At 41.1% G+C, this 16,198-nt stretch overlaps 1 protein-coding gene across 1 annotated transcript; it reads right to left on the bottom strand.

Moving 5' to 3' along the window:
• Positions 1–430: 430 nt before the first annotated feature.
• Thap12 (THAP domain containing 12) lies at positions 431–16,143 on the bottom strand. The gene is made up of 5 exons (XM_032893005.1): positions 15,791–16,143; positions 11,012–11,132; positions 8,358–8,465; positions 5,520–5,556; positions 431–3,358 (listed from the first exon to the last, which is right to left on the bottom strand). The coding sequence occupies exons 1-5, from the start codon at positions 15,877–15,879 to the stop codon at positions 1,440–1,442; spliced, it is 2,274 nt and encodes a 757-aa protein (XP_032748896.1). The 5' UTR covers positions 15,880–16,143; the 3' UTR covers positions 431–1,439.
• Between the last annotated feature and the right edge of the window lie 55 nt (positions 16,144–16,198).

Below are 16,198 nucleotides of genomic sequence, written 5' to 3'. Positions count from 1 at the left end.
ATTCTGCTGTCTGAAGCTCAAATAACATTAACTTACTTCAACACAAAATAGCCCTACCGCAGTTATTCAATTCACCAGTGGCATTCTAATCAGCAACACAGTAAACACAAGCCCCAACAACCTATAGCAGGTCCATAATATATATCAATAATATATATTCAGTTAAAAGAGCAAACTTAAAGCTTGCTTTTGCAGTTCTCAGGCGTGAGCCTAGGCCTTGCATATGCTAGCAAGAGCTCCAGCCCAGTCCTCACTTAATAACTTCTTGATTTTAATTATTTTCCTATACCTTAAAACATAAACCAAAAAAAGAAAAACTAGAAAATACTTCATCTTGAATTATAAAAGGCATGAGGCTGATTACGAAATAACTATTTTAGGAAAATATACAAGAATGTGTTCTGTCCCACCAAAAATACCTCACCTGAAATTTAAACAAAATTCACATTTTATTTAGATTGAAATAAACTATACAAAATTGATTTTATTCACCAAAAATAACAGCAATATTTTCTGTATTATTTTTAAGATAAACCACAAAACATTTATTTCTGTAGGTTTTGCTGATAAATCAAGATGAGGCAGTAGACATAATCATGTAAAAAGAAGAAAACAGACAAGTCAGTTGCCTATTATGGATGGCCTCTGGGTCTGTCTTCTCCACGAAGCAGAGAGAATAACAAAAACGCCTATGAAAATGTGGGCTCAGCAAAGGAATGTAAACAGCAACAATCAAATGAGGGCGCCAGTGCCTGGCTCTGCCATTCTTACTTTAACTTGCTCCTTTGAGGCTCTTCTGCCCTGACAGAACCTGCGCAGGAGGCTGTCCTTACTTCCCGTGACTGCCCATCACAAGCTGTTCTGTTGGTTTTGCTTTTGCCATACCGAGGCAAGAGCCTAGGGCTTGCACATGCTAGGCAAGAGCTCCACACTAAGCTCCACCCCGGGCCTTACTTGTTTCTCACTATGTAGTGCAGGCTGGCCTAAAACATGTCATCCTCATGCCTCTGCCTTCCAAGTGCTGCTACCACAGATTTTAAACACCTGTAACTTCAAGTCAAAAGTCAATGGCGTATTTCATCATGACACGTTATAAAATGTATTTCTCTCACAAAATTCATTTTCCAAAGACCTGATAACTTAATAACTGACAACTGGATCAACAGTGATGATGTCAGATCTAAAGTGACTTTTAACTAAAACATTTCCAGAGTGCCTCTAGCAGAGAAGCATTTTGGCACTCCCAATGCCAACTTCTGGAAGAACAGACAGGTACTGAGAGCATGAGAGTTCAAACAGGGGCCATTTAAATATGTGGATTCCCAATAGCTAATGATATGTTAAACTGGAGGTCTATGGCAAGTCATTAACTGGCCTACTATACCTTGCAGCTTTTCTTCCAAACAGCAAAATAAGACAACAGCCATTTTTAAAATCTTTTAGGTATTTTCAATGGTTTCTGAATTATTTGTAGGAAGCTCTGATTTATTTGTATAGAGTTTGATGTATGTGTCCACCATTAAATCTAAATCATGTTTTATATCAAAATTTATGTTAAGCAAAGCCAAATTGCTTGACCTCTGGTCTGTCAGAGTGTTCCGCAGGTATGCTTTGAGACGCTTTCGTCCATTTTCATAGCGCTCATTCTCAACTTTCATCACAGGAAGAATACATAAGACCTTCAGCAAAGCATATACATTAGGGAAAAACTTGATGTCAGGAAGATGGAGGGCTTCATAAATGGTGGACGGGAGCTCGATATCTTTTCCTCTGTGTTTCCACTTGATTCTCCAACAGTGAAGCTCGGCAGAGAGCGTGTCAGGATTGGGTAGGTCACTTCTGTACATATCAGCATGGTGCTCTTCGGATGTGTTAAACTTGAGCTGCCCCATCACTGAGGGTACCAGAGACAGGCACTTCAGAGCTTTGAGGTGCTGTTCAGAGAAAATATCTTTAAGTTCCTGAATAATGTGCTCTACTGTTGGAACACTGAGAGCATCTTTATAGTAACTCTCGGAGGTTAGTTGAGATTCCAGGTTACCTTGTTGGGCTCTCCGGAACTTCCCTGGCAACTTCATTTGAATGTCAAGTTTGGTTGCTAAATTTGTGGCTTCCTCAAACCAAAACTCATGATAAACTTCGATGTTTTCCATCACCTCATTAAGTGAGTGCAGTACGGCAGTCAAGCTGCTGGCTGCGAAGAAGACATCAGAGGTTTGTCCCTGGAGATTCTTCCCAAAGGCCCTCGTAAAAGATAACACATTTTTAAGAACAACAATGGTAACAATGAAATCGAAATCTGTCACTGCGCTACAAAGTACAAACGCTCGTCCAGCTATATAGTTATTCCACCTAATATTTGTGTCGCTATTTATACCATCTAAACATAAGACAAGTGCTTGCAGGAGATCCACCAAGATTTCAAAGGCATCGTGCCTGCCTGTCCACTGTGAATGACAAATTTCCTTCAGTTCTTTACCTCGCTCTTCACTATTCTGGAAAAGAACAGAAATTACATTGTCAAGTTCTAAAAGCAGCTGTGGTGATCGATGGAAAAAAGAACAGACTTCCTCAATGGTTCCTAAAGCCACAGACACCCCGATCACAGGGACAGACTTTGCCAACCATGCATTTAAGGCACAGGAAGAACAGAGGGTGTAGACAGCCTGGGGATATTTCTCTAAAAGTCTTGAAGCAACAACTTTCATTTTGGAAGAAAATCCACTGGACACAATGTAAGCCTGACCACGACAATATTCCATATTCAATCCCCATTTCTCGGTTATTGTAGTGTGAAATTTCACAGCCAAAATCTCTGCGTCAGCTTCATATGGCAGAAATCCCACAAATTCCTCTCTCAGGTTATGAGCGTCATCGACAAACCTCACCAGCACGGGCAGGTGCTCTTCTCCTGCTATGTCTACCACGTCGTCTGTGATAATGGAAAAGAAGTGTGAGTCTCTCACTTCCCTGAGTGTCTCCTCCCGAATGCAGCTCTCACAGATCTCCAGCATCTGCCTCTGCTGGGTTTTAGAACAGAATAACGTGTTGACCGCCGTGGTCTCAAAGCGCTTCCTTAGAACTTCTTCTCCAGAATTGATACGGCACTCTAGGAGTGCCTGGAAGTTATCTGGAGCAAAGAGACCCTCTGGGATCTCGTCAGCCTCGTGCCCATCCAAGGGTATGTTCTGCTTTCCCATGAGAATCAGAATCTCAAATAATGATTTGAGGTACTCTTTGTTCTCCTTCTCTTCAAGGGTTAAAGGCAACACATTTCCATCCTGCTGGTCCCCCACTTCTGCACTGGGGTTCTGAGCATTGCTGTTAGTTTCCTGTTCTTGTTCAGAAGTTTCCTCAACTGGAAAACAAAAGTTAGTTTTACAAACAGATTCATGAAGAACCACGAAAGATAGAACAAGTTACACTTTTGATTGGCTAAATATTAAAATCCACAAACGCATTCATTTACCATTAATAGAACATCAGCAGAGTAGGGCACAATTTTTAATAAACTCACAAGGCATTTCACAAACTATTAATATGAATAACAGAAGTTCATGCCATGATAAAAAGGAAGGTGAGTAGAGAGAACAAATATTCCTACAGGCACTATGGCTAACATTTTACAGGTATCACATTACTTTCTTCAGGAAGACGGTATCAATCCCACTTGGCAAATAGAGAAGTAAATAACGTGCCCAAGGCCACAGATACAGTTACAGGATAGAAATGAAATGAAATCCACGAACCAGAGAGACATCACTTCTATCTAACTGCTAAGCCACACTTCTATATGGAAGACAGTCTATAAAACCAGGTAATATAGACTCATAATGGGATCAGGCTAATGTTAGAATATCAGCCAGCTCAGCCTGGTCTCTTTATATCTGGTTAGGGACAGTGTCCTCTCTACTCGAGTCATGCAGGTCAATAATGGCTCCAGGAAAAAGAATGAAAATCTGAAGAACCATTAAAAACCATTAAAAAGTTCTTAAGGTCTAGGTCTATAAGACCACCAAAAATTATATAGCATCACTGAGAAAACATCTGTGGTGGTTTGAACAGGAATGGCTCCCACAGATCCATATGTTTGAATGCTTGGCCATAGGGAGTGCCACTATTAGGAGGTATAGCTCTATTGCAGTGGGTGCGGCCTTACTGGAGGAAATGTGTCACTGTAGGGTGGAGACTTTGAGGTAGTATAAACTCAAGCCATGCCCAGCATAGCATGACAGTTCCCTTCTGCTGCCCGTGGATCGAAGTGCAGAACAATCGGCTCCTCCAGCATCATGTCTGCGTGCATGCTGCCAATCTCTCTGCCATGATGACAATGGACTAAACCAGCCCCAATTACGAGTTGTTGTGATCATGGTGTCTCTTCACAGATATGAACTCTAACTACGACAACAGCTGAACAGGAGGTTGCATTTGACAATGACGTGAGTATGGAGGACACAGCAGGGAAGGACAGCAGGTAGCTAGTGCACACACTCCAGTCAAAGCACTAAGGTGGCAGAGACAAGCAGACTCCCTGATACAGAGCAAAGTCTAGTGACTATGACTGCGCAAGCTGTACTTCTAGGCATCCCAGGCTCTCAGAGCTCAGCAGGGCTCAGGGAGTCCAGGAAGGATTCCTCCTCTAGCTTTCCTCTCTCATACGCACCCAGAAAGAAAGAAGTTAACCTGGATGCCTGCCTTCCTTTTTGTCCTTACCTCCCCTCTGTCCTCCCTTACTCCACTTCCAATCAACTGAGCAAGTTCTGAACACTGTGCTCGCTCCTCTGGGTTCATCTGAGACCTTAGGCTCTAAGAACATCTAGATGAATGGGGTTCTTTCTATCTAGCAGCTTGTTTTATACTACTCTATGTTTGTGTAGAACACCTTTCCTGCCTGTCTTTGCTGAGTTTGTTTCCCATCTATAACAAAGGAAAACAGCATTACTTATCATGGAGCTACTGTGAAAGTTAAATAAAAGTACCAGAAGGATAGAATGGCATCAAAACTCATGTCTATAGTAGCAAGAGAAGCTAAAGGAGAAATGGGGGCAACAGAAACAACTTTCAGCCTCACCTTTTAATGGCACACTTTACACATCAGCACCTACAGAGATTCTGTAACCATGACACCCAATGTACCAACTGTCTCCACAGTATTTTTCCCTTAAGCCAAGAGATAATTATGGACCACAAGGTACATGGGTGTAATTGGACTGGCTGGCTTTATTGGAGCCTTTCCTTCCCTACTGGAACACTCTGTGGTCTGCCACTACTACCACACTGAGAGCACCTTGAGGGCAGAAGGCGCTCCCTCTGTGCTCTGTAACAGCAATGCGTAGGCAAAGGCAGAATGAACTAAAACTGTAGTCTCTAATAATTCCAGGCTGCAGGATAGAGCCAACCACTCCTTTACATTCAATTTCAAGGGAGGCTGTGGAAATAAAACATATTTAGTTGTTCTTACCAGGTCAAGGCCTTCTTAAAAGGCCTTGAGAAGCTGAGTCATTAACACTATCACTTACTTTTTTTCTGTTTCAGAGTCCTGATTTCATCTTCACTCTAAAAAAAGAAGAAAACATTTTGAGAAAAATAACTTCTAGTAAATCATCTTAAACTTAAAAAAAAAAAAAAAGGCTGTTTTGAGAAAAAAATCTCATTCAAAAGTTTGAGGGGTACTGTTACTGTTGTTGTTTAAGGGAAGTGTCTCATGTATTCCAGGCAGGTCTTGAACTCACTAAGTAACTGAGGGTGACCTTGAACTTCTGATCCTCTTGCCTTCATCTCTCAGGTGTTGGTTTCTGTGGTGCTAGGAATCGAACCCAGGACGTCATGCTTGTATACAAGCACTTTAATCAACTAATCATTATCCTTAGCTCCAAAGAGCATCAATTCTTCATATGGAACACACTCTTCAAACAGATGATAAGAAACCAAAACTGTGTAATGTGCTCATGATTACAAGCTAAAGTAAAGTACCAGAAGAGAAAGCACATGCTCTTTAACATGCTTTGTCCCTGAGTATCCTAACTAGACAAACATGTATTAAGTAATAAATGGGACGAAGGTACACCACACATAGCACTTAGTATAGAATTCAAGAGGACACAGCAGACTCTTCTTCCAAATCTAGACTTAAGGATGTCACAAAACAAGAAGCCCCCTGCATCACAGAACCTACAAAAAACCAATGACAAGTGCCTAGGAGGCAGACAGCGACAGCGTCAGCTCAGACAAGAAATAAACACACAGAGTCTACATACTCTATGCACCCCAAGCCTACAGTAATGGGTAGACTGGGGAAGGACTCCAGCTTTGTCTTTTACTCTCCCCTCAAGCAAGGCTCTCTCATGTTTGTATTACACTACTACTAACCGTGGCAAGAAAACAACAGTACCAAGGAGAGCCTCAGACAGCACAGACCTGGAGGCAGCTCTGGACACTGCTACTAACAAGAAACATTAGCAGGCTGGTTAGCAGGAACAGTTCCTCCTCATCCAGAGGGCACGCCACATGGAAGTTGCCTGCTATGAAAGGCAGAGTTAGGGATCCAATGGCTGCAAACACAGAGGCTGAGCTCTTCACTGTGGGACAGAGCACTCAGAAGAAAGGGGGTGCAGAGGACTGCCATGCAAGCTCAGCATTCACCTACAACAAACACCAGAGAAAGGTGGGGAAGTCAGGAAGCAAAACTAAGTGACGGCTTAAGTCACAAGATGGTAAAATGGTCAACAGGCTGGATAATAAAGGAAACGAAGATACACTACGGCACTTGTTACTTTAAAAAAAAAAAAAAAAGGGTTGGTGGTGCTTGGGATTGAAGCCAATGCCAGGCAACTGCCAGGCAAGCACTGGACCAGACCAATCTCTGGCCCTGTTCAATAAAATGTTAATGTCCACAATAAGAAACTTTAGGAAGCTTTAGGAAGACGAGAATCGGGACAGCACCAGACTTCAAGGACAATGGAGACTTACAAGATCCTCTAGACATCACGTAACGTTTGGAAAAAAAAAATATGAGAACTTTTTAAAAACAAAACAATAGTCGTAGTTAAAGAACTAGGAGAAATTACAAAATACTGCCAGCTAAGCAGGGAGAACATCACACCTTCAAACTGGCTTGGGGTAGATATATGTGAGCCAAAACATCAGAAAGCCAAAAACGACAAAGCAAAAGACAAAAAACAAACAAACAAGACAAAAACCTTTAAAAAGAAGTACAACCCCCTAAATCAAGAGGACACCAGTAAAATAAATAAATATGGTGGGTGCTGATTAACTACCCAGGTCAAAGCACTGCTGAAGGAGCTTCAGGAACAGAGAAAGCAAAGCACTAAAACATTCTAGAGGAAGATCACAAACTTTTGGAAACAAAATTAAACCACAAGAAGAGAGAGAAAAGGGAGAAACTGGGCAAGCAAAGAAAACCTCCCCACACCCATTCCAAGACCTGAGGACTTTGATGAGTCTCATCTAACTTCCAGGAGCAATATCTACAACACGCAAGTTTTTCTTGAACTAAATCAATCCAAACCAAAAAAACCAAACTGAACCAAACCAACAACAACTCCCCCCTCAAAACCCAACCCAAGCCAAACCAACAACTCCCACCTCTCAAAAAGACCAAACCAAACCAAGCAACCCTCTGAAGATGGTTGTCTTCAAAACCAGGTAAGGGGAGCTGAGCCGGCTTAGCAGGTAATGGCTCATGGCTTACAAATAAATCACCGGGCTCCCGAGGAAGGAAAATCAATTCCTAAAATGTGTCCTCTGGTTTCCATACACATGGTATGGCATATGTGTGTGCACACTAATATTACATAAATTGAACCAAACTGAACAAAAAGGGTCTTGATAGTGGCAATGTGTCAGTAATTGTGTTCACCCAAGGTCGACATAAGCTAGGTCTATTTCTGCTATCAAGTCTAAAAGGTCAGAAGATTATAAAAGCACACAGGAGTCAAGCACACAACAGGAAAAACTTTTAAACTTTTTCTACAACCTGTCAAAAATCATAGTGAAATCCTGATCTCTAAAACAGTCCAGATCTCCAGTTCTAATACTTTCCTTTTCTCTACTCCTTTGTGCTGGATTCTGGAAACATGGCAGTTTTGTTCTCCTTGCTACCAAGCCCAGAAAAGCTATGAGCTAGTGACTGGCAATTAACAGCATACATCTACCCCAACTCAACACCTATCAACTGGCTATATTTAGAGCTTTTTCAGTTTAACCAATAGTAAGACAGACCAACTCTTAATAAGCATAGCATCATTTCCTAGCATGCCACCTGTGAGACAAAAGAACTTGCTTCCACACTTGTTTAACAGGATTATGGGAAGGGAAGGCCAGAGAGCCAGACATACCAATTCTTTTATTCGTTTTCTGTGTCTGCTATGTGGATTGTTCAAATGACTGGTAAGATCAAATATTGTGGGTATTGCATTATCTCGAAGAACTGTGCGATAAGGACTCTGAAAAAGAAAATATATCAATTCAGAGATGGTCTTTCAAAACAACAACAAAAAAAGGAAATAAAGTTCTATCTGACTCCCCACTACTTCTTTACCTGTCTCCAAAGTACACACTTGAAAAGTTCAATCAATGCCCTTCTGGAGATCTTGGCTTTTCTGCTCTTCCTTGAGCTGCCAAATCTACAGGACTCAGGTCTCCCAAATTACCTATATACCCTTCTGTATTCAGTCACAATGCTCCCTCCTTACCTGCTGTTCACTCCACTGCTGTTGTTAGTACCGGGAAATATCAAAACACAGGAAAAATAACATTAACTTGACCAATGACTAAGGGGCTCTAGTTAAATTAACTCACTTTTTAGGCCCCAGTTTCTTTTTCTAAATAGGAGGTTAAGTTCAACATTTTCCAAAATGAAATTATTAACAAACTAAGGATAACTAAATACATAATCATAAATCTACCACCATTCAACCAGGCATTTCTAAACTCCCTTCTTGTCCCACTGCTCTAATCACTGGAGAAGACACTTCTGCCCTGCTACTTGTGCTTTGCTGGAAGCAGGACTCAAACCTACATAGTAACAGTATTCCACAGTGAGCCAAGAGTAGCTGGACAACAAGAAATTAATTAAGGAGAGTAACTGATAAATAACCATTATTCCTGCTCTCTAATCCAAAGAGACAGTGGGTTTTATTTCTCCCTCTAGTTACAATGGAAAACACAGAGCACACTTTGAGAAAACTTTTGGTACTAGTGAAACTATGATCTCTTTAAATTTTTTCTCCTTGGTAAGGGAGATTGGGAAGATAGCACAGAAAAATATATCTATGTGGAACATACTCTTTGGGTTCCATTCAGAGATGCTGAAAACACTCAGGGAGAACTGCTACTCAGAGGCAGTGTTTTCTAACTCAATTCCACGCCAGAAGTTTGGGTTGAGATTGATTATGGACAAAGCTACAGAGGAAAGCAAACTCTGATTCCCCAAGTTTCTCCACTTTCTCACTAAGCCAAAGTCTCAAAATAAACACAGTCAACACCAAATAGCTAGGTGATTGGGGAGGGATAAGACATTCTAAAAAATTTAAAAATTTTAAAAGTAGCAGACAAAGGAAACATCAGAAAAACTAGAATGTGAATGAAAAATGGGACATTCTATATTCATTTATAAATACACGTGTCTAACTTATGTGAAAATTTTTAACTCCATATCAAGGTTTACTCTCTGGTAATATAAAGGAACTACACTGATCTTACTCTAGCATCAAAGATAATAAAAATTGTGGTTTTGGCAGAACTACTCATGTATGTTACTTAACAACATCTTAAATGCCAAACAAATGATGCCAAAGGGCTTACATATTTTAATTCAATTATCGTACAAGCTGGCTTTCAGCAGCTGCTTGCTCTACATATACAGAAAAAAAAAACATTTCTCATATTTGGGTTGATTTAAGATGAAAGAATCCTTTGGGATTTTTAAAAAAGCAAAACTAGCTAGTCTTTCTGATATAAACTCTGAATTATGTCAGCTACATTAGTGAGCTATATTTTAAAAATTTCAAATTCTCATCACTGAAATTATACAGTTAGATATTGACTAGACTTAAATAAAAAAGGCAAGTCTTGTATATTTCTAAATAATTTGTGATATTTTTTAATGAATGTCAAGAACACAAAAGTAGTTTTCCTTTTAAACATATGAAACTTTTTGGCTGATGAGTATTAAACTTGTAATAAAACAAGGCAAAAAAAAAAAAAAAAAAAAAAAGAAAAAGAAAAAATCCTTCAAGTATTTGTGATTAAATTGTTGAACCAGAATTGGCTCACCTCCCAATGACTTCACAAGTATCTGCTTCAATTAATATTGAGAAATAAAATAACCCAATCATTCTTTAGTTTTCTGATGCCTCTGCAAAATGCATCTAAAAAAAAATACCAAAATAAATTGCCGTAGTGATACACAGTGTACCCTCAAGTCAAGTTTGCTTCTCGAGCAAACCTAACACAGAACGTTAGCTCTACCCAAGCATAACACTGCGGATCCAAAAGCTCTTCCTTATTAGCTTCTACAGTGGTTCATACACATCAATCCAATCTGTCTCTGACTTTTATGAGTCACAGCAGTAAAAGAACCCTAGAACATTAGAAATATTAAGATTTCAAAAAGGCTACTTGATCTGCTATCTTTAGAATCAGGGCCAAGAAAGGAAAAGTCAGGGTAGAACTATTTTTCATGCTCCTTGTGTGACACTGACTCTCAAAAGTAAACAGTGGAAACAAAGTAAGTGCTGCTCCTTAAGAGGACACTCAAATGAACACAAAGACCATGGTCTGGATGAGACTGTCATTCACAGGAAAGCTCTGAGAGGGGCAGGGACTGACTTGGTGGTAGAGCACTTGCCTGATAAATAAAAAACTCGGTTCTACCACTAGAACCACACTAAAGAAACAAAACTCTAGAAAAGCTGCCTGAGATACATACACATAGCATCATACCCTTTTACACTGTAGGAGAGAAAGAGAGGCCAAGCTGATTACTTACAGTTCTACAGATCATAGAGGTCTCAAAGTGTTTGGCACATAGTCGATAATGTTTATTGAGTTGATCAGGTGTTTTATCTTCTAAGTCTGCTCTCCTACAATTTTCAACCCACTTCTGGCATCTGTAAAGAAAACCAAATATAATTATGAAATATAAACTCAAACTTTACATGTTAGCATATGGGCTGGTCATAGTGGCACACACCTATACTCTTGGTATGTGGGAGGTTGAGGCAGGCAGACTCTGGATTTGAGACCAGCCTAAGCTATATAGAAGAGTCTGTTTCAAAACATAATTTATGCCAGGCATGGTAGTACATGCCTTTAATCCCAGTACCTGGAAAGGAGGAGGAAGATCCCAATGAGTTCCAAGCCAGGCAAGGTCACACAGTGAGACCTCAAAACTCCAAATTTAATTTTAAGGCAAATATGTTAAGAATGGATTCCTGAGCCAAGTGGGGTGGCACACGCCTTTAATCCCAGCACTTGAGAGGCAGAAGCAGGTAGATCTCTGAGTTCCAGGCCAGCCTGGTTGGTCTACAGAGTGAGTTCCAGGATAGCCAGGGCTACATACACAGAAACCCTGTCTCGAAGACAACGAAGACAAAGGAGACAAAGAAGCAGGAGGAGGGAAGGAGGAGGGATGGGAGAAAGAGGATGAAGAATGGATTCTTGCTATATAGATCTATAACACAATTTGGAGAAGTTGATTAATAATACAATCAGAATTGAAAGAAACATTTGAAGACACTTAGACTAAACCCTTCAAACTAAAAAGTTAGGAAGTAACTTGCTCAGGCAAGACATCTACAAGTCAGTGAGAATTCAACTGGTGGCAGCACAGAGAGCTCATCAGCATCAGGGCCAACAGCCTGACAAACAGCTCTTCACTATTTCCCTCGAGCTAAGGAAACACCACCAGCAGGCAGAGAGGTAGCAAGTACATGTTCTACAAACAACTACCGTACCTCATATAAGCATGAAAGTCATAAGCACTTGCCTTATAACAATCATGATTTAGTTCACATAAAATATATGTACAAATGCAAAAGCAAGTTCCAAGAGAGACAGGATCTGCACACTCCACTATATTGAAAAGTATTGAAGATGCTAATCAGGGTAAACACATGTTTAGTGCTTAAGATTTCAGAAAAACAAATAACAATGTTTACTAAGCACTTATTAAGGGCCCAAGTCTTTCCAGAGATGAGTACAGATCAAGAAATAAAGAATTAAGATGTTTAAGTAATTCCCTGACCGTTAAGACTAGATCTTTCCTTCATTCCAAGGTAAGAAAAACAAAAATTCTGCCATGGAAAAAGTATCACAAGTTTGAAAGCAAATTTATGTTCTACTTACATATTACACTGTATTATAAAACGGATATAATATTGTTACTAGTATAATATTATCAGCATACTCGTATATATCCTCTTGGGTCTTTTATTTTTGAAACAGGGTCTCATTAAGTATCCCTGCCTGGCCTTGAACTCAGAGATTAACTACCTCTGCTTCCAGGAGTGCCAGGACTAAAGATGTGCAGCACCACACCCAGCTCTTCTTATGTCTTACTACTTTAAGCCTGGTAATTCCACTCTTAAATATGTGAACCACAGTGACTGTTATGATCTTCATACCTAAAACTAAAACAGTATACCTAAATTATATACCATTCCATTTAGCTAAGTATTATACTACTCAGTAACTATGACCAAGGTATCCATATTTTAATATTTTACAGTTATAAATTATGATTATAAACATTCTGCTTCAAAAATAAAATATTAGCCATAAAAATATCTTATTATGAAGCAGTTTAGCAAAGTGCTACAGCTACATTTTTAAATTACTAATCTCTGGAGATCCCCCACACTCACTACTGTCCAAGGAATCTCTAAGGTTCAATAGCAACTCAGGAACTGTCCACGTGATTAATCCTATACATTTCCATACCAGACATCTAGGAATCAATACTGGGAAAGACGTTTAAGGTCTCTCTTAAAGACAAACAGAGGCACAAACTGACTTACTGATTCAACTGAATCCACAAAACAAAAAAACTTTTAAAAAACAAACAAACAAAAAAACCCAAAGTAGCTTTGAACAGCAGTAAAGATATATTTTTTCCTTTAAACAATCAGTGCTGAGTAAGATATCTTTATTAAGAAACTAAATCTTCACTAGTAATCTCACAACATAGATAAAAACAAGCTAGGAATGGTGGTTCATGTCTATAATTCCAGCACTTAGGAAACGGAAGTAGGAGGAATGCAGCTAGTTCAAGGCAAGAATAGTGGATTCTAGGCTAGACTGAATGAGAACTTGCCTTCAATAAATAAATTAATAAAATAAACATATTTTAAATGGCAAAGATTTTGTTTAAAAGGCCACCAACCACACATACAAGGTTGATTCAAATATATAAACATATTTGTAAAGAGATTTAAAACAGAAATCTATGCCAAACATGGTAGCACATGCCTTTGATTTCAGGACTTACGAGACAGAAGCAGGCAGATCTCTGAGTCTACAGAATAAGTTCCAGGACAGCCAGGGCTACATAAAGAAACCATCTTGAGAAACAAACAAACAAAAGACAAATATTGATGACGATGTAGAAAAAGAGAAAACAGTCATTTGAAATTCATCTCCATATGAAATATTTATATTTCCCCCAGTATAGGGGATAGAACCTAGAACCTCACGCATGCTAATCAAGTTCTGTAGTGCTGAACCCCACCCTCTGGCTGAAGACACCTCTGAAATATGCCTGTCCAAGCCTATCAGATACCACATTATAAATCAAACCTATAACAAACTAAGACTCCAATCTTTCTTATATCAGTGACTGTTTTATGTTACAAACCTCAGGAGTCTAGGGGAGATGGCTCAGCCGGAGAAAGCACTCATCGTGCAGATGCCTGGAACTCCCAACACTTTGGGGAGTGGAGATTGCTGGGGTTGGCTGAACCTGGCTATAGGTTCAGTCAGACCCTTTCTTAAAGGAGTAGGGAGTAATAGAGCAAGACACTAGATGACCTCTGGCCTCCACACATACATGTACACATACACACATACCCCATACTCATATATAATCTCAGACGTTAACCTTGACCCTTTTATAACCTACATTCAAACTATTAGTAAATCCTGTTGGCTTTGTCTTCAGACCTTATCTAAATGCTTCAGTTTATCTCTTCATCCTCTTCTACTGATCTGAATTATTCCAACAGTCTTTCTTTGGTCTTCCTGCTTGCTCTTTGCTTCCCTATAACTAACACTGTTGAGAACAGAAATACTGTTGAGAACTCTCGAAGCTCTAAACTCTCCCACTTCACTAAGAATAAACGCCAGAATGTCTTCCGGGGGCAACAATTTCCTAAACAATTTTTGTCTCCCATATACACCTCATTAGCAAGCATGCCTTGACTTCATTCTTAATGTTTCCAGATGTTTTTCCAACATGGCTGTCCCCTTCCCTAATTTTTTTTTTTTTTTGTTCAGATTCACTGTGGTGAGACTTTTTTTTTTTGTTGTTCTGTTTAAAATAGAAATCATGCCTCCCTTTTTATAGGTTTAAAAAAAAAAAGGATCCTGAGAAGATTGCCTATAGCCCTAAATGGCCTGGAACTTACTTTAACCCGAGCCAGATTCAAAACTCAATTCTCCCTGCCTCCTCAGCTCTGGGATTATATAGACCATGTCCCAGTGCTCAGCTCCCTAGCTATACTTTTTATTTTTTAAATCTGCTTCTTTATATGCACAAGAGTTTTGCATTTCGCGTATACCTGGTACACATAAAGGCCAGAAGAGGCTCTGTAATCCCCTGGAACCGAAGTTACAGGTGGTTAAGTCACCTCATGTGGGTACAGAATCTAGGTCTTCTGCGAGTGCAAGTGTTTGTTCTTCAGCACTGAGCTATCTTTCCACCTGCTTCCTGGCTTAAAGCCCTTCTGACCTCTGTTGTATTTTTCTTCGGGATATTTTTCATTATTAGACACGCCATTATAAATATTCTACTTGCCAATTTCCCAAGACTTGATCGTAACCTCTGAGAGGAGGGATTTTCATTGATTCGCGTTAACTACTCTCGTACTCAGACCAATTTCTACCAATTGTCGACTTTCAATAAATATTTGTTCAACTAATTAATATCATGCTATATTCAACGCCCATTGATAGGTCTGTTCTCTCCGTGCTTTTTGCGGTCCGTGACAAAATTCACTCGAGTCACCAGCACCTGACATGAGTACTCCTGACATGGTTAAGCATTGATTTTTTAAATGAATGAACCAACAGGAGAACCCTGAGAACCACCTACAGCACATCACATTAAGTCACTATGATTCTCAAAGTACGACCCAGATTATAAGCTACCTCAAGGAAAAGTGAAGTTGCAATACCTATTCCCACGCCCTCACACGCATCCTCTGTGGTCCCCACAATAACCAAAGGAGACAATGAGTAACGGTCGGCATTTGAACATTGTGATGACAAGTCCGAAGGAAGTAGCAGTTGTGACCTGATTTAAGATCAAAGAATGCGGCTCCAAACAGAAACACTGTCCTAGAAGAGACGGGTAACGCGGGGGAAGGCAGGGCCCCCGGGAACACAGCCCTGGAGCCTAACCCTTCTTTGACAGCTAAGGAACCGCGTCGGACGACCGAAGGCGCTGAGTGCCCACTTCATTCGCCTTTGCGCCCCCGGGCGGCACCCACCCGGCCGGGTGCCCGCGAGCGCACGTGCGCCGAAGTCTCCGCAGCCTTCACACCCCACTCACCTGGCCGGGTCCCGCGGGAATCTGAAGAAGGCCAGGTCAGACTGCGTGCTCTTCCGTGTGCAGTTGGGGGCAGCGCAGAAGTTCGGCATGGTCCTCCGGCCGCCGGCCGGTCCAGCCCTCCCCTCCCCGCCTCGTCAGGGCAGCGCGGCCGCCCCGCGGGGCCGGGGAGGGGAGCTGGGCCGGCCGGCCGGCTCCCGCAAGGCCGCGCGCGAGGAGGGGCTGGCGCGCGAAGCCGCGAGGGGCAGGAGGGCGCGCGGGCCGAGGCTGGCTGGGGCCGCGGCTCACAGTGCTGTGTGCGGCCGGGAGGATTTACCGCCGCCGCCACCGCTGCTGCACCTCCAGCCCGCCCGGGACGCTGCCGCCTCCTTCCCACAATGCACCCGGGCGCTGAAGGGTGCCCTCTCTTCC

The sequence above is a fragment of the Rattus rattus genome, chromosome 2, assembly GCF_011064425.1.
Source record: "Rattus rattus isolate New Zealand chromosome 2, Rrattus_CSIRO_v1, whole genome shotgun sequence".
Lineage (NCBI taxonomy): Eukaryota > Metazoa > Chordata > Mammalia > Rodentia > Muridae > Rattus > Rattus rattus.
This window is presented reverse-complemented; position numbering and strand designations above follow the sequence as displayed.

What these genes read in the sequence shown, in the direction of transcription:
- Thap12 (XM_032893005.1), bottom strand. Translation starts at nt 15,879, where the DNA reads ATGCCGAACTTCTGCGCTGCCCCCAACTGCACACGGAAGAGCACGCAG. An exon ending in TTCCCGCGGGACCCGGCCAG is followed by an intron (nt 11,133 to 15,790) that starts GTGAGTGGGGTG and finishes TTTTCTTTACAG; the next exon opens with ATGCCAGAAGTGGGTTGAAA. An exon ending in GAAAACGAATAAAAGAATTG is followed by an intron (nt 5,557 to 8,357) that starts GTATGTCTGGCT and finishes TTCTTTTTTTAG; the next exon opens with AGTGAAGATGAAATCAGGAC.